Here is an 18,880-nt window from a genome sequence, read left to right on the forward strand (position 1 = left end):
CTGGAGAGGGAAGGCCATATATTTGTCTAATTTTTAAAAAATTATACTCAAGACACATTATCTAAACACATTTTAGATGCTTTTCACTGACAGCCGCAAACACAATAATCAGCTAGGCCTATTGCCACATGCGCTGCCCAAATTGTGAGCTTCCAAAATAGGCATAGGCCTATGAGCTTGTGATTTTTAAAACAACCCACAGCTATTTTGTTTCAAAGAAGATTATGATCCTCTGTGGCTAAGTCAAGCTCTCTGATAAAGTATTTGGAATGATTTTATTTAGACAGGAGTAATTATAGAATACGTCAATTTACTTTAGGGGAAGTCCGCATCTGAACAGTGCACTATGCACCCGCCAACTTCCCTTTCTAATTCGAAAGTGGCTGAAACCAGAGATCTGTATATAATGATGAAATACGCATGTCTCCACCCTAGCAATGTGAGTCGTCGTCCCAAAGGCAGGAGTGCAGGCGACAATCTTAGGTGTGCATATTACAGTATGCCCATAGAAACGCATTGGGCTTATTCAGGGAAGATTTTTGCAAGAGGGAACCCTCTCGCTTCGCCTCTTCCTCTCTGCTGAAACTAGCGAGCGAAACAGAGCCCCTCTCTTACTATATGTAGCCCATGTGTCGGAAGCTGTCTGGACAGAAAAAAGTATGACATGCTATACTCCTTTTGTCCAGACAGCATCAGATACATGGTCTACACATACTGAGACAGTGAATGGAGGCTGCTTTTCCACAGTTAAAAAAAAAAAAGAAGTTTATTTGTATTTTTTTCAGTCATGCTGGGTAGGCTACTCCAGTTATTTCACTCCACACATCAACCACTGTTCGAGGAGCATGAAGCCTCACGTTGCGGGACAGTTGATATTTCGCCCAAACGTTGTATGCCACGGGCTCTCCAAACCTGTTCCTGCAGCTACCCAGTGTGGTGGTAAATACGGTTACCACAAACAGCCCTAGTGTTGACCAGATTAATTACGTCGGCCTTGTCAGGTTGCTGGTTCATATCTGGCACAAAGGAACAACGAGGCCTTTTCCGTAGAAAAGCATGTCAGAGTACTGACCCAACCCTCTCTTTTCCTCCATCTTCTTTAAACTGTCTCTCTCCTCTCTCTCGCTCTCGCTCTCTCTCTCTCTCCCCTACTACACAGGAGCTGGAGTTCCGTTCCCTGTCCGAGGCTCTGTCCTTTGTGTCCTTGGTGGATGGCTACTACCGGCTCATAGCAGACTCCCACCACTACCTGTGTAAAGAGACGGCGCCCCCTAAGCTGCTGGAGGCCATTCAGAGCTACTGTCACGGCCCGGTTTCGTAAGTCAAGTGTGTGTGCGTACGCTCACGCTCACACTCAACCATGACTGAACCCATCTGTCCTCTCCATCTCTGTCCTCAGGGTGGAGTTTGCGACCAGTAAGCTGCGACGGTCTGGGAATCATAAGGGTCTGTACATCCTCCGCAGCAGCCCTAAGGACTACAACAAATACTTCCTGACCTTTGTAGTGGGGGTGAGTACAATGCATGATACTGGTGCTGTGTGACCTGATGGATTGAGTGGCCCCAGAGTCCCCTGACCAACTGCTCTAACTTTAAAACTAAAACTATTCATGTTTAGTCCAGAACAGACTTATGGTAGCCTTTCTCCTCATGTGTACATTATATAACCTTACTGTCAAAAGTGTATGTCTGTCTCTGTGTGTATCTGTCTTTAACCTGTTCCCCCTCTCTTCTCTGAAGCAGAGTGACAGCCTGGTGGAGTTTAAGCACTGCCAGATAGTGAAGACAGACCAGGGAGAGTACGTCCTCTCTGGGGCTAAGAAGAGCTTCAGCTCTCTAAGGGAGCTGCTCCACTGCTACCAGAAGGAGGCGCTGCGCTCTGACGGATACATCTTCAAGTTCACCAAGTGCTGCCCGCCAAAGGACAAAGGTGAGAGGTCAGGGGATAAGGAGCAACAATGGGTCATAGCTGTGTTTTTGTGTTTATAACAATAACATAAACTGTCCTACTTGATTTCATTGACCAATGTTAGCAATTTGGGGAAACGTTTGGGCTCGCTCTCCAGCCACACTTGACTCTCGATCTATATTCTCACAGGAGTTTAATAAACAAATAATGCACTATCCTTCAAAAGGAGACGTGACACACGGATCGAGGAAAGGATGAATGCAGCAAAGTACAGAGAGATCCTTGATGAAAACCTACTCCAGAGCACTCAGGACCTCGGACTGGGGAGAAGGTTCACCTTCCATCAGGGCAACGACCCTAAATACTGAATACTTTCTAAAGTGCGATTTATATGAACCGATTCTAATAAGATTTCATGTTGCTAAAATGCTGTCGGTTCCACTTTGAATGCAACAATGGTTAAGGCACAGAAGTTATTTTCAAAGAGATGGCTAACAGCAAGCGCTGCAATACAAAACACAGTTCCGCTCACCAGATGATGATAATTTGGAACTTCTTGTTCAAAGTTATTCTTGAAAGGAAGAAGCTAACAAATTAGCAACAACATCGTCTTTGATACCTGCTGCAACCGCTGCAAACTAGCCAACAACAAAAGCTAGCTAGACTGTGGGAAAACTACTGTTCGCTGTTGCGCAGTGACCTGTTTCCATACGTTTTTGTAAAAACGGTCCCACCCATTAAGTCAAAATGTGACTGGTGACATTTAGTCTTGAATTGGACTTGCATTTTTCTGGTCTTGGCTCGGTCTCTGACCTCTTGTCCCCCTCCCGGTCTTGACTCACATACAATAACAAAATGTATGTAACCCACTAGTTGCGTTCTACACTATATTCACAGGTTACTTAAGGAGTTACGGGGGAGACAAAGACAATCTCTTTATATACCCCTAACTCTACATCTTCATCTCTGTCCCATCTTTCTGCAGACAAGTCTAACCTGTTGGTCTGCAGGGGTAACCAGGGTGCTGAGGTACCGCTCTCCCCCTCCCTCCACAGACACATTAGCCAGATGGTGTTCCACAAGATACGCAAGGAGGACCTTGTCATCGTAAGATACCTCTCTCAAACACTATTTTTCTACCTATCCGTATTCCTCCTCACTCATTACTAAAAATGAATCGCTCTGGTCAATTAGGTTGAGAGCAGAGGCCACTGGGTTCTGTACAAACACACACACACGTACAAAAAATACTTCTGAAGAGGCGATTATTGTGTAGGTTGGGGGTAGTAACAGACCTGCCACTTATCCACCAGGGAATTGATTGTGTTCCCTGTGTGTTACAGAAAGATAGTCTGGGTCAGGGAACATTCACTAAGATCTTCTGTGGCGTGAGGAAGGAGCTTGGGGACTATGGAGAGATTCACCAGATGGATGTCATTGTCAAGATCCTGGACAAGGCCCATCGCAACTACTCCGAGGTTAGTTAAGAAAATGACTCTCACATCAGTAAGAGATTCATCTTAACTTAGTCTTTGATTGAAATCAATGCATGAAAAAGTGAAAACTCTTTCAATCCAAATCCAAGTTAGGATATGACCCTAAGAGAGCTGTAATGTTCAGGAGCTAGTCTTGATTTGACTTGAATACAAGTCTGCATCCATTTTTGAAAGCAGTGGTGTAAAGTACTGAAGTAAAAAATACTTTAAAGTACTACTTACAGTTGAAGTCGGAAGTTTACATACACTTAGGTTGGAGTCATTTAAAACTCGTTTTTCAACAATTCCACAAATTTTTTGTTAACAACAATCTATAGTTTTGGCAAGTCGGTTAGGACATCTACTTTGTGCATGACACACGTCATTTTTCCAACAATTGTTTGGAATGAAATAAATGTGATGAAATAAATAAAAGCTGAAACAAATCATTCTCTCTACTATTATTCTGACATTTCACATTCTTAAAATAAAGTGGTGATCCTAACTGACCTAAGACGGGGATTTTTTATTTATATTTTTTGTTGTTGTTGAATTTCGTGGTATCCAATTATTGTAGTAGCTACTATCTTGTCTCATCGCTACAACTCCCGTACGGGTTCGGGAGAGACGAAGGTTGAAAGTCATGCGTCCTCCGATACACAACCCAACCAAGCCGCACTGCTTCTTAACACAGCGCGCATCCAACCCGGAAGCCAGCCGCACCAATGTGTCGGAGGAAACACCGTGCACCTGGCCACCTTGGTTAGCGCACACTGCGCCCGGCCCGCCACAGGAGTCGCTGATGCGCGATGAGACAAGGACACCCCTACCGACCAAGCCCTCCCTAACCCGGGCGACGCTAGGCCAATTGTGTGTCGCCCCACGGACCTCCCGGTCGCGGCCGGTAATGACAGAGCCTGGGCACGAACCCAGGGACTCTGATGGCACAGCTGGCGCTGCAGTACAGCGCCCTTAACCACTGCGCCACCCGGGAGGCCTGAGACAGGAAGTTAGGATTAAATGTCAGGAATTGTGAAAAACTGAGTTTAAATGTATTTGGCTAAGGTGTATGTAAACTTCCGACTTCAACTGTACGTAGTTTTTTGGTATCTGTACTTTACTAATAATATTTTTGCCTACTTTTACTTCATTACATTCCTAAAGAAAATAAAGGACTTTTTACTCAGTTCATTTTCCCCGACACGCAAAAGTACTCGTTACACTTGGACAGGAAAATTGTCCAATTTACACACTTATCAAGAGAACATCCCAGGTCATCCCCACTGCCTCTGATCTGATGGACTCACTAACACACACATGCTTCATTTAGCAAATTATGTCTGAGTGTGGCCCTGGCTAAAGAAAAAAAGAAAATTATTTTGAATTTTTCTTTTGGTACTTAAGTATATTTGAGCAATTCCATTTACTTTTGATATATTTCAAACCAAATACTTTTAGACTTTTACTCAAGTAGTATTTTACTGGCCGACTTTTACTTGAGTCATTTTCTATTAAGGAATCTTTACCTTTACTCAAGTATGACAATTGTGTACTTTTCCTACCACTGTTGAAAGGGACCGGAAAATTTTGTTTTGCAAATGGAATTTGTTAATTTGCTATGTTTGCATTTTCAATTGTGTCTCTCACCAGTCGTTCTTTGAAGCCGCCAGTATGATGAGCCAGCTGTCCCATAAGCACATGCTCCTCAACTATGGCGTGTGTGTCTGCGGGGAGGAAAGTAAGTGACATCCCACAATTCAGACATTCTGTTCCTCCCGCCATTTCCTCTGATAGCCTACCTCTCCCTCCCAACCATAGCCCCTGAACTCTCCCTACTTCCCTGCCCTCTCTACAACACTGTTGACCTATGTCTGTCTCTGCAGTCAGTGTCATCTGTCTGAGGATCAGTGAAGGTGTCTATTATGATGGGATAAGGGTGTTTTTCTAATGGAGTCCTGCTGAGGCAGGATTGAACACAACGGGGTCATGTTCATTAAGGCACGTAACAGAACACGAAAAGGTGTTTTTTTTATTGGACAAGTCCAGGTAGTCCCTCCCTTTTTTTCAGTTTTCTTCCATTTGGTGCCTAATGAACATGACCCTGGCCACATGGTCCGTGTTCACTGTGGGTTAGCATCAGGGCCAGCATTGGTCACCACACTGTCTGCCTGGACTAAAAGGCTTACAGTAGCTGTGACCTGTGACTACTGAATAGACTGATGCCCTGGGTTAATCCTATGATGTAATGACTGGAGCAGGCAGCTAATACATCAAGTGCTGGCACAGCATATAAAGCAGGCCTTGCTCTATACACGGTGTGTACAAACCATTAAGAACACCTACCTTATGTTATTTTTAGTATTACATTGTTATTGATTACTGCATTGTTGGGTTTAGTGCTTGAAAGAAAGGCATTTCACTGTACTTGGGCATGTGACATTAATACTTAAAACCTAAGGATAGAAAGGATGGCCTTTTCCACATTCTGTGGCATAAGAAACCCTTCCACATATACAAGGTGTACAATAAGTGTCTGTAGGGCACTATAAACTGAGTGTACAGTCGTGGCCAAAAGTTTTGAGAATGACACAAATATAAATGTTCACAAAGTCTGCTGCCTCAGTTTGTATGATGGCAATTTTCATATACTCCAGAATGTTATGAAGAGTGATCAGATGAATTGCAATTAATTCCAAAGTCCCTCTTTGCCATGCAAATGAACTGAATCCCCCCAAAACATTTCCACTGCATTTAAGCGCTGCCACAAAAGGACCAGCTGACATCATGTCAGTGACCCTCTCGTTAAAACACAGGTGTGAGTGTTGACGAGGACAAGGCTGGAGATCACTCTGTCATGCTGATTGAGTTTGAATAACAGACTGTAATCTTCAAAAGGAGGGTGGTGCTTGGAATCATTGTTCTTCCTCTGTCAACCATGGTTACCTGCAAGGAAACACGTGCTGTCATCATTGCTTTGCACAAAAAGGGCTTCACAGGCAAGGATATTGCTGCCAGTAAGATTGCACCTAAATCAACCATTTATCGGATCATCAAGAACTTCAAGGAGAGCGGTTCAATTGTTGTGAAGAAGGCTTCAGGGCGCCCAAGAAAGTCCAGCAAGCACCAGGACCATCTCCTAAAGTTGATTCAGCTGCGGGATCGGGGCACCACCAGTACAGAGCTTGCTCAGGAATGGCAGCAGGCAGGTGTGAGTGCATCTGCACGCACAGCGAGGCGAAGACTTTTGGAGGATGGCCTAGTGTCAAGAAGGGCAGCAAAGAAGCCACTTCTCTCCAGGAAAAACATCAGGGGCAGACTGATATTCTGCAAAAGGTACAGAGATTGGACTGCTGAGGACTGGGGTAAAGTCATTTTCTTTGATGAATCCCCTTTCCGATTGTTTGGGACATCCGGAAAAAAGCTTGTCCGGAGAAGACAAGGTGAGCGCTACAATCAGTCCTGTGTCATGCCATCAGTAAAGCATCCTGAGACCATTCATGTGTGGGGTTGCTTCTCAGTCAAGGGAGTGGGCTCACTCACAACTTTGCCTAAGAACACAGCCATCAATAAAGAATGGTACCAACACATCCTCCGAGAGCAACTTCTCCCAACCATCCAGGAACAGTTTGGTGACGAACAATGTCTTTTCCAGCATGATGGAGCACCTTGTCATAAGGCAAAAGTGATAACTAAGTGGGTCGGGGAACAAAACAGGTAACTCCCCAGACTTTAATCCCACTGAGAACTTGTGGTCAATCCTCAAGAGGCGGGTGGACAAACAAAAACCCACAAATTCTGACAAACTCCAAATATTGATTATGCAAGAATGGGCTGCCATAAGTCAGGATGTGGCCCAGAAGTTAATTGACTGCATACCAGGGCGGATTGCAGAGGTCTTGAAAAAGAGGGTCAACACTGCAAATATTGTCTCTCTGCATCAACTTCATGTAATTGTCAATAAAAGTGCCTTTGACACTTATGAAATGCTTGTAATTATACTTCAGTATTCCATAGTAACATCTGACAAAAATATCTAAAGACATTGAGGCAGCAAACTTTGAAAATTAATATTTGTGTCATTCTCTCAACTTTTGGCCATGACTCTACAAAACATTAAGAACACGTGCTCTTTCCATGACGTCGACCGACCAGGTGAAATCGATATCCTTATTGATGTCACTTGTTAACTCCACTTCAATCAGTATAGATGAAGGGGAGGAGACAGGTTAAAGAAGGTGTTTTAAGCCTTGAGACATTTGAGACGTGGATTGTGTATGTGTGCAATTCAGAGGGTGAATGGGCCTTTGAATGGTGTATGGTAGTAGGTACCAGGCGCACCGGTTTGAGTCAAGAGGTTTAACGCTGCTAGGTTTTTCCACCATCAACAGTTTCCCGTGTGTGTTAATGGTCCACCATCCAACCAACTTGACACAACTGTGGGAAGCATTGGAGTCAACATGGGCCAGCATCCCTGTGGGTAGATAGAGATGGAGATTGGATGCTTTTACCCAACAGTCCTTATTAACCATTAGAAGCTTGGAAATGGCTTGCCCTCATCGCGGCAACATGGAGTTCTATGGCAGTTTGAAGTCCCCTTTTTGTACAATTTGGCACGTATCACTGTATTGTGCTGCGGTAGTACAGCTGTGATTGTTGAATTATAATCCGTTGCTTTTCAGACATGATGGTTCAGGAGTATGTGAAGCTTGGCTCCCTGGATACATACCTGAAGAAGAATAAGAGCTCTGTGAACATCACCTGGAAGCTAGAGGTGGCCAAGCAGCTAGCCTGGGCTATGCATTACCTGGTACGACCAATCCAATCAGTTATACAGTAACACATTTAAGAAGTTTCATTGCCACATACACCACATAGGTGCAAACAATGACCTAGTAAGACCCTAATCTTCATCTCCTAGAAGAACCTCCAGGGTTCACACACACACTAAATGTATGCAATCACTGTAAATCGCTTCGGCTCAGTGTCCGCTATGTGACCTGGGTGGTCTAGCAGTCAGTGCCGCTGCCTACAACACCCATACCAGAGTTGACATGGGTTCGAATCTGACCTACAGTCCACTGTGAAGCTTCATGATTAGTTGACTATTTCAATCAGCTGTGTAGTGCTAGGGCAAAAAATCGAAACGTGCACCCCTTAAGATCCCGAGGACCGAGTTTAGGAAACCCTGGTCTACTGTATGTGATGCACGCTTCTATCTTTCCCACTTTCTCTCTCCTCTCTGTCCAATGCAACATATAAAATACAAGTGTGTGTGTGTGTGTGGCACCGTAATGGTATTACTTTTATTTGCAGTCTGTCATATTCTGTGTGTAACAGGAGGATAAGAACCTGATCCATGGAAACGTGTGTGCCAAGAACGTCCTGTTGATCCGAGAGGAGGACAAGAAGACTGGGAACCCTCCCTTCATCAAACTGAGTGACCCTGGAATAAGCATCACTGTCCTGCCCAAAGATGGTGGGCACCAGCTCTTGTATCAGTTATTACTAAGAAATGATACTTTACTGAACTTATGCATGTTCTTTACAGTGCATTTACAGGGCATTTAGAACCAAACAAGTCTTCCTCAGGCGGTGTTGACGCAAGGTATTCACCACGTATGAAATATTTCAAAGGAAACAAATACTGCGTTGTTAGAGGACACTCCTCTCTTTGCCACCCCTCCTCTCTCCTCCACCAAGAGGAGATACTAGGAAATATATCAAAAAAGGGGTATAACCATGCAGAAAGCATGCAAAGGTAGAAACTCCAGACATTTTTCAAAGCGCTTTTCTTTAAGTAATGTCGGCTATTTCTGTGGCTATTGCAGCGGCAATGATAAAAACGAAAGAAAAATAAATATCCCTGAACTTATACAGTTCTTCTCTCTCCGATTGATTCTCAACCCACTCCTCGCTCCCTCTCAACCCTCACCTGAAGAACGGTAGGTTAAAGCTGACTACTGTATAGTCCATTGTCACAGGGAAACTCATACTTCTTCTTTATAACCTCTAGTCTTGGTGGAGCGTATCCCCTGGGTGCCTCCAGAGTGTATAGAGGTGCCTAGACACCTGACTCTGGCCACGGATAAGTGGGCCTTCGGCACAACCCTGTGGGAGATCTGTAGTGGAGGAGACAAACCACTCAGCACACTGGACTGCTCCAAGGTAAAGACTGGGGGAAGTGTTGTTGTTGGGCAATTCATATTAATCACAGCAATAATAAATAGTTCATTTAGTTTGAAAGTCATGTCCGAGCCAGAATGGCCCATAGGACAGGAGCCTATCTCCTGTTTCTGTAGCGTTGTTTGTATAGCACACTGTAAATTACACCCAAATATCAAGGTAGTTCACAAGCAGGAAGTCAAATAAAAGGCAGGAAATGAAAAGCGTTTGAGCTGTGTAGGGTTTCGTTCCTCTGTTGTGTTATGTTTTGAGGGCCATAGTTTGTGGTCTTCTGAAAATGTGTATAATGAATCAAATCTATTATTGAAACCAACATGTTTTGGCACAATGTATTTTCCTTGCTAGAAATACCTGTTCTATGAGGGCAAGGAGAAGGGACATCGTGGATACTATATAATGCCAACATTGTGTACTCGCTCTGATCTTTATTATCTCCCTCTGTAGAAATGCCTGTTCTATGAGGACCGCCACCAGCTGCCTGCTCCGAAGTGGACAGAGCTGGCCAATCTCATCAACAGCTGTATGGACTATGAGCCCTCCAACAGACCTTCCTTCAGAGCTGTCATCAGAGACCTCAACAGCCTCTTCACTCCTGGTCAGTAGCCCTCATCTTTCTACTGCTCTGCCGACAGACAAAGATGTCATTCTAGTCATTTTACTAAAACCTGATGATGTTCCAATGGCTCAGCGTGTTGAACCATGGTGCTGGCAACATTAGGGGTGTGGTTTCGATTCTCGAGTGGACTACTTATACTGAATATAGGCAATGGGTCATTTTGGGTAGCATATTATTATTGTTGTTTAGTTGATTTACAGAAGGTCTCGTGGATTGATTGTGTTCCGTCCTGTCTCCTGTTTCAGACTATGAGTTGCTGGTGGAGAGTGACATGGTGCCCAACAGGACCAGAGGGTTTGGGTTCCCAGGGACTTTTGAGAACCAGGAGCCCGCTCTGTTTGAAGAGAGACATCTCATCTTCCTCAAGCAGCTGGGGAAGGTTAGATGCGTGCAGCTACACACACACACACACACACACTCTCTCTCTCTCTCTCTCTCTCTCTCTCTCTCTCTCTCTCTCTCTCTCTCTCTCTCTCTCTCTCTCTCTCTCTCTCTCTCTCTCTCTCTCTCTCTCTCTCTCTCTCTCTCTCTCTCTCTCTCTCTCTCTCTCTCTCTCTCTCTCTCTCTCTCTCTCTCTCTCTCTCTCTCTCTCTCTCTCTCTCTCTCTCTCTCTCTCTCTCTCTCTCTCTCTCTCTCTCTCTCTCTCTCTCTCTCTCTCTCTCTCTCTCTCTCTCTCTCTCTCTCTCTCTCTCTCTCTCTCTCTCTCTCTCTCTCTCTCTCTCTCTCTCTCTCTCTCTCTCTCTCTCTCTCTCTCTCTCTCTCTCTCTCTCTCTCTCTCTCTCTCTCTCTCTCTCTCTCCATTATGCTAGTTTATGCACCGTCTGTGGTTGTAGTTTTTTCCCTCTTTTGTAGTTTTTTCCCTCTTTTGTAGTTTTTTCCCTCTTTTGTAGTTTTTTCCCTCTTTTGTAGTTTTTCCTCTCTTTTGTAGTGTTAGCAACTTTAGAATTTCGGAAGGGGAGGGGACATTTGAGCCCATAGACTTGCCCGTAACTTGCAAAGAGAGAGGGTAGAGCTTCTTCCTTCTGGTTCCCAATCCTTCTCTTAACCAATATGGACCCAGAAAATCTGACCAATTACACAAGACTTAACCCTTGTGTTGTCTACGAGTCAAAAGTGACCCGCCACTATGTTTAATAGCAGAGAGAACCACCTAAATTATATTTTTTCAACTTGAAATTTGTTGACTTTTCCTAGACTGACCCCAACATTAGAAAAAAGTGAAACATTGTCTTTGTTCATATTTCCATGAAAGCTGTACACCACCAGGGTATAAAGATTGTCTCAGGGTCATTTTTGACCCGGCAGTTATAACATCAATTACACACCACAAAAATCAGACACACACACACACACACACACACACACACACAATGAGAAATTGAGATTGTGTGCTACTGATTGAACTCAGACAAAACTGAAGCCATGAGGGCACGTTTCAGTGCCCAACAGGTCATAGATCAGATTTTTTCAGATGTCCAGGAGGAACAGGAGAACAGTGATTTAGAAGAGGAGGAGGTATCTGAAGAAGAAGATGCGGAAGAATACAACCCAGAGCAGATACATAATCTTCAGATGAAGAAGAAATCCACACAAGCTGAAAGAGACAGTTTTTTTTGTCAAAGAACAGCTAAATAACATGGTCCTTGTCACCACATGACAACCAGGGCAGGATGGCAACACAACATGTCATAAGGATGACCCCAGGGCCCACAAGACATGCAGTTGACCATGCCCAGGACATCGCCTCAACATTCTACATGTGCATCACACCAGCCATTGGAAAAATCTTCCTGGAGATGACAAATTTGGAGGGTTTCTGTAAGTGTCAAGACAACTGGGAAAGGATGAGTTTGACCTGCGTGCCTACATAGGGCTGCTAATCTTAGCGGGTGTGTATAGGTCCCGAGGCGAGGCTACATGTAGTCTCTGGGATGCAGAGAGTGGAAGGGTGATTTTTTCCGTGCCGCAATGCCACTGAAAGTCTTTCACACTTTCTCAAGAAGGCTACGATTTGATCACCGTGAGTTAAGACCTGCAAGACGTGCGAGAGACAAACTGGCGGCAATAAGAGAGGTCTGGGAGAAGTGGGTGGAGCGTCTGCCATATGTCTACAACCCTGGGCCTGAAGTAACAGTGGATAAGCAACTGGTACCATTCAGAGGTTCAATTTTTATTTCTCTAATGTAAGTGATTTTCACTGTTAATTCTATTATGTATTGCTGTAATATCATTGATTTATATGACACAGGGAAGCGGACCAGAGGAGGCCCGGAGAAGAACCAGGTTGTGCTTGATGTGACAGATGGACTGAGGGGGCACAATGTCACATGTGACAATTTCTTTACTTCTTATGAACTCAGCCAGCAGCTCCTGAAGAGGAAGATCACCATGGTTGGCACAGTTAGAAGAACAAGCCTGATGAGCTCCCTCCTGCACTCCTCGCAACAAGGGGGAGAGAGGCCTTCTCATCAAAGTTTGCCTTCACCTCCACCGCCACTCTAGTTTCTTACCTCCCAAAGAGGAACAAGAATGTGGTCCTCTTGAGCACACTGCACAAAACGGCTGAGATCAGTGATCGTGAGGACAGGAAGCCAGCCATCATCCGGAACTACAACCACAAAGGAGGTGTGGACAACCTGGACAAGGTGATTGGAATTTACAGCTGCAGGAGGATGACTGCCCGCTGGCCCCTGGTCATCTTCTATAACGTCATTGATGTGTCATCGTACAATGTCTTTGTGATATGGGAACAAGATCAACCCTACCTGGATGCCTGATAAGCGGAACAAGAGGAGGGTGTTCCTGGAGCAGCTGGGAAAGGCACTTGTAACCACACACATTCAAAGAAAAGAGCGCCTCCCTCGCACAGCAGCGCTTGTGAAAGCTGTTCAGGGGGCTGAATCTGGTCCTGATCAACCTGAGGCTGCAGCTGGGGCAGGCAAGTGGAGGAGATGCCAATTCAGCCCCCAAAGAAGGACTGTAAAACAAATACTATGTGCTGCACATGTGAGAAATATATCTGCAAAGTCCATGCACACACACTTGCATACTGTCCTGCATGTGCTAATTAAAGTTGATTGATTTATGTTCTTCACGTTTTTGTTTTGTATCTATTATCTTATTTTCTTATTGTTGTTTATGCACCTTGTGGGTGTGGACAATGGTTCAAAAAATGGGAGAAGAATAGTATTTTGTAGTTGAATTCCTCATTGTACAGTATATAAGAATATATCACTATGTTGCCAAAAAATACTTTTTCCCTTCAATAAAATGCATTCAAAACTACTTTCTGCACATTTCTTCTACTTTCTGCATTGTGAAGAGGGAAAACCCAGATATTCACAAAGTTTGATGAATGACAGGTTTTTTTCTTCATGCTAAATAGATTTGGGGTTTAAAATTCAATTAAGCTGCTTTATTTTAGGGGTCTAGTGAAGGCATGTAATTTTTGAACTTTTGGACAAGTGGAGTGTACAGAATGTTTAAGACTACACAAGGGTTAAGTTCTGGGTTAACCGAGATGAATAACTCACACTGTCTCTCTTTCTCCCTCTTTCTGTCTGTCTGTCTGTCTGTCTCTCTCTCTCTCTCTCTCTCTCTCTCTCTCTCAGGGTAACTTTGGCAGTGTGGAGATGTGTAGGTACGATCCTCTGCTCGACAACACAGGGGAGGTGGTGGCAGTCAAGAAGCTGCAGCACAGCACAGCCGAACACCTCCGAGACTTTGAACGGGAGATCGAGATCCTCAAGTCCCTCCAGCATGATAACATCGTCAAGTACAAGGGAGTGTGCTACAGCGCTGGTGAGATCAGTATGTTTTTCAAAGTGTGATGACCACAATCTTCTCTCGGGTCATTGTTCCTTGAATATTCAACTGTTGAGATGAATCATGCTACTATGTCCCAGCTTTGTACGGTACATGACCATCATAACAAGAACTTTCAATCACTGGAAATGAGTGCAAGCTAAAGTGTTGTAGTGCTATGCATCTGACTGCTGTGCTGTTTATTCAATTCTAACCATATCCTAGGTCGGAGGAACCTGCATCTGATCATGGAGTACCTCCCCTACGGCAGTCTGAGAGACTACCTCGTCAAGAACAAGGATCGCTTCGACTACAAGAAACTCCTGCTCTACGCCTCACAGATCTGCAAGGTACAGGACTGTTACAGCACAGTACATTGTAATACTGTGCAAATACTTGAGAAAGACGATTGACCTTTTTTCAAGTCCTGCCCTCCCCATTTACTGCTGCGATGTCCAGCAAACTTTTGCAGCGAAGAGCAATTTTCCATTAAAACCAATGGAGAAGAACTGACAAAAATGTTGTTAAACTCTGTTTCTACTACTTGATTAAATTGAATGCAGGCGGCCCCTTGCTCATCAGGAGACTGGTGTTTGTTACTGTGGACTGTCATTTTTATGACTTCACAGGAACTCACTGAACTCTACTTGTGTGCTCCTGCAGGGCATGGACTACCTGGCGACCAAGCGCTACATCCACAGAGACCTGGCCACCCGTAACATCCTGGTAGAGAGTGAGCTGAGGGTGAAGATAGGAGACTTTGGGCTCACCAAGGTCCTGCCTCAGGACAAGGACTACTACACTGTCAGAGAGCCGGGAGAGAGCCCCATCTTCTGGTGAGAAATAATACTGCAACTTCTTTAACAGGCAGTGGGAGAATTGTGGTTAAGACAGTAGTCGATTGTTACTTTTATTAATGAAGTTAGTCACAATTGAGCTCACTAATTGGCAAGCACCAAAATACCAATCCTACAATTTGAAAAAAAGGATTGACTGTTTATTAATGTTGTGGAAACTATTGACTGATTGACTGTATATTTTACTTATAACCCCTTTTTAAAGGGTCTCTTTTTTTTGTGCTTTTTATATCACCGCTGTGTGTATGTTTTATATATATTTGTAAGCTCATTTGTGTGTATGCTTATTTGCATTTGTAAGTTCATGTTGCTTCGTTGTGTTGAAGGTATGCCCCCGAGTCGCTGACTGAGAGCAAGTTTTCAGTGGGCTCTGACGTGTGGAGCTTTGGAGTGGTCCTATACGAGCTGTACACCCACAGCGACAAGGACTGCAGTCCTCCAGCCGTACGTCTCTGTACCTCTTTTTAGTTTTCCTCTTCTACCTCACACGGTCATTCTTCTTCTCTCATCACTTTTCTCAACTGTCTCCCTCAACCGTTCTCTCTTTTGATACTGCCAACTTGTACAAAAGTGCAAAGAGCTTGATTAAGACTTGTCGTCATTATGACCATTAAAGACTATATCTTGTACCATGTGGTGTCTCTGTATATGGTTAATTGAAATGAGCTAATTTGATTAGTTTACCTACCATCCTTAAACTGCTGTAATTAACCTAGCTCTTACTCCCCCCCCAGGTGTTCATGGATAAGATGGGCCGTGACAAGCAGGGTCAGATGATAGTGTATCACCTCATTGATCTCCTGAAGAGAGGATACAGACTCCCTGCTCCCCAGGGCTGTCCTGAGGAGGTGAGGCTGACCGTCTGTCTCTGTCTGTTTCTGTGTCTTGTGTATATCTGATTGCCATCTAAACAAAATTGTAAGGCAGCCTAAACGGAGAGCTCTGTAAATGTTTTACATATTTGATGTTTTTAGCTGTTTTTTTTAAATATTTTTTTTATACTCTTTTTAGTTTTTGATTAGTAATTGAGTTGTTGATTGGATATATCTGGTTGTTTTCACCCATGGAGTTGCAGGACTGATGGCAGGATGACTTGTCAGGTTTAGCTAGCTGGCTAATATTTGCGTTTTAAAAGATGCATTTCAACACCGGCTGTTTCTGGATCAGTGGTGACCTGACTGCAGTATGGAAATGGCAGCGAGCTCGTAGCGAGGAGGACTGCTGCTCTGGACTGATGTGTTGTGGGCTTTTTTCTGCGCTGTAGCAGCACCCAAGTGGGTGCTACACGTTAGTTGTGGTGGAATACGAATTCCAGGCTACAGAGAGGCTGAGCTGTGGACGACATCAGGGCCGCAAGCCAATTGCGTCATTATATTTCTATGGCATCAACTGACATCACCATCATCTAACTCTGTTTAGGAGCCAGAGATCGCTGATCTGCTGAGGGAGTCCTGCTCTGTGGCTATGACAATGTCGTCCTGTCCTTTTTTGTTTTGTTATGTTATACTGTATGTGTAACCCAATTCTGCCTAGTAGGCTACGTCTACTGTGTAGCTTGTACCTACAATGTTACATTTTTTTAACCATTTATTAAAGAGGACTTTTGTGCGTCATCCTCAATGATTTTAAGTGCATTATCCACTTGTATGCTTGTATTGCGTTTTAAATTGTCAAATGTATCTATTTATTCCTCAGATCCACAACATGATGACAGAGTGCTGGAATGGTGACCCAGGTCTGCGGCCCACCTTCAAGAAGTTAGCCCAGAGTGTGGACACGTTCCGGGACAGTGAAGAGGGCTGAGGAACCCTTCCTGGAGGGCTCTACTGGAGGTGACCTGGCCCAGCCCACATGATCACCTTGTCCAGTAAGAAACGCTCATTTTCCATTGTAAAACGTTTTGCTACGGTGTGCCCTAATCAATACAACCCTGACGACGCCTTAACTCTCAAAGACTACAACAATGGAGTCACTTGAGCCAACAGTCTTCTGGAGCAGATAGGAGGAGCAAACGGGGAGGATTACCAATGGCATTCTGGGAGAAATCGCAAAAAGACAATATTGAAGTCTGTCTTTGTGTGTGAACCTAGACCATTTTTTCCACTGATTTGGGGAAGGGAAATTACCACATGCTCTTACTTTGCTGTTGTCTTTTCTCCATTCTGTGATGTTTTCAGACTCCAGCACAGGCAGAACACACTCAGCTGTTGTATATGCTAATGGCAGCACAGAAACAGGTCAAGGATCGCAATGCAGAAGACGTGCATTTAGTAAAGACGTTAAGACTGTTCCATCTGCCTCCCTCCTCAACTCAAGTGGATTATGTCAAACCACTTTTCTCTTTGCCACGGTAATCCACATTGTGTTAATGTGCCGTCATCTGACCTGCTGACCTCCACTGGAATATGAATATGCACTTCTGCCGGATCAGTAGTACGTATAAGAACATGGACGAGACTGTTTTGTCTGTCAGTATATTTAGGTTGTCTGTCTTCCTTTTTATTTTAGGTTGTCATGGCAGCCGTGCTGACTGTCGTAGATGATGTCAATGTCAAAACTTCGAAGTTTAAAGTGTTTTGAGTGAACATATTTGTTATTTTTCATTCAAAAAAACAAGTGATAATCTATGATCATGGCGAGGAAAGGGTTTTAACATGTATTTATTTAATTGTTTTATACAGGCCAGTGTTTACCTGTTTGCGAGCATTTGAGTTATAATGCTTAGGCTAAATTGATTGTAAAATATCAGCTATTTTATATCAAAGCAGTTGTACAGTATTAAAGGGTATGTTATTGCAAAACTGGTCAGAAATTGATTTTATTGCTTTAGTGGCATGTTTTATTTATTTGTGAGAGACAAAAGTTTAACGGGCATTTTATTTGGTTGTATTCATCCTCTTGAGTGGAACGTTGGTGAAAGTGGCTCTTTCATCTCCATCCACACCGTCAGCCCTCAAAAAAGGTCACTTATACACATGGCAATTTGCACATCAGACCTGGGTTCAAATACATGTGTATTTGAGTGTCTGTTATTTCAAAATACACAGAACAAAACGATTACTTATTCAAAACTTTCCTGGAACGCTATTTGAACCCCTTTTCAAATACTTTGCTGCTCCGTGTCCAACGAGCTTTTAGAAATGGTTTTTAAAACATAACATGGCATCTTGTCCCTCTATCATGAGACACCAATGTAAAGTATGGGCTGCATATTGCGATTTAATGAGACCTGCATAGCTTTGATTTCAAACTAAACTTAACTACATTCACACCAAATAATTAAAATATTTATTTGAAAACAGTCTTTCATATGATATGTATTTTAAGTCGTTGTAAATACATGCAAATCTTTCCAAATACATTCCAAAATTCAACTACTTGTTCTTTCAAATTAAGATGCTCTAAATACTTGTTTTGAAATGTATTGAAAAGTAATCGCACACATGGACGCGCACACACCGCAGAGAAACTTGTATCTATTTAAGGCTCTGACTGGTGACTTGTCAATTACTCAGGTGTAGTAGTTCTACAGTCAAGGAATGGTCTCCCACGGAGAAAACTGTGGTGATGTGTTGTTATTGCTTTTAGGCTAAATGGGGTAGGATCCTCGTAAACCAGTGAGTCCCTGTAGCTGTGTGAGTAGCTGTGTGAAATCCCTCTTGGGTACACCTTGGTAGTGGTGGTGATAGTAAGAGTAATGTTCTGTGGAGGTATGGTAGTCATTGCAATAACCGTTATTGTGTCTGGATCCTCCTGTCCTCATGGCTGGCTTAGCACAACTAGCTGCAGGTCTGGGCCACCAGCTAACTGTTATTGTTTCCATGGTAAACCAGGAGAGTAGTAGAGGGGGGGGGGAGCTAAGAGCTTATTTTTCCTTAATGCCTGACTGTTACCATGGCGTAATGGCTAACAATGTGGTTTTACCCCAGGTCGAATGCAGACATGAAATTATTTATTTTTGATGAACCTAATAAATACCCATGTGTAATTATATAGCGAGCACATTTTTTTGCTTTTCCATTTAGTGGATGAGACG

The 18,880-nt window shown here is 43.7% G+C and overlaps 1 protein-coding gene across 4 annotated transcripts in view; it reads left to right on the forward strand.

Moving 5' to 3' along the window:
* LOC110523953 (tyrosine-protein kinase JAK2) overlaps window positions 1–17,645 on the forward strand; it is a 77,423-nt gene extending 59,778 nt beyond the window's left edge. Inside the window, exons 8-25 of one of the 4 annotated variants that reach the window (XR_002473508.2) lie at window positions 1,160–1,317; window positions 1,400–1,511; window positions 1,741–1,930; window positions 2,895–3,016; window positions 3,253–3,387; window positions 5,035–5,122; window positions 8,064–8,191; window positions 8,722–8,860; window positions 9,398–9,549; window positions 10,012–10,162; window positions 10,429–10,562; window positions 13,795–13,984; window positions 14,213–14,337; window positions 14,651–14,823; window positions 15,171–15,288; window positions 15,579–15,692; window positions 16,540–16,711; window positions 17,022–17,645. Coding sequence is in view for 3 of the 4 variants with exons in the window: in XM_021603119.2 (XP_021458794.2) it covers window positions 1,160–1,317; window positions 1,400–1,511; window positions 1,741–1,930; window positions 2,895–3,016; window positions 3,253–3,387; window positions 5,035–5,122; window positions 8,064–8,191; window positions 8,722–8,860; window positions 9,398–9,549; window positions 10,012–10,162; window positions 10,429–10,562; window positions 13,795–13,984; window positions 14,213–14,337; window positions 14,651–14,823; window positions 15,171–15,288; window positions 15,579–15,692; window positions 16,540–16,647 (2,337 nt within the window). In the remaining variant the exon portion in view is untranslated. Of the gene's footprint in view, window positions 1–1,159; window positions 1,318–1,399; window positions 1,512–1,740; window positions 1,931–2,894; window positions 3,017–3,252; window positions 3,388–5,034; window positions 5,123–8,063; window positions 8,192–8,721; window positions 8,861–9,397; window positions 9,550–10,011; window positions 10,163–10,428; window positions 10,563–13,794; window positions 13,985–14,212; window positions 14,338–14,650; window positions 14,824–15,170; window positions 15,289–15,578; window positions 15,693–16,539 lie in introns of all 4 variants that reach the window. The other 3 variants (XM_021603119.2, XM_021603120.2, XM_021603121.2) reach the window with 3 other exon arrangements.
* The last annotated feature ends 1,235 nt before the right edge of the window (window positions 17,646–18,880 follow it).

Source organism: Oncorhynchus mykiss, chromosome 5, assembly GCF_013265735.2.
Source record: "Oncorhynchus mykiss isolate Arlee chromosome 5, USDA_OmykA_1.1, whole genome shotgun sequence".
Lineage (NCBI taxonomy): Eukaryota > Metazoa > Chordata > Actinopteri > Salmoniformes > Salmonidae > Oncorhynchus > Oncorhynchus mykiss.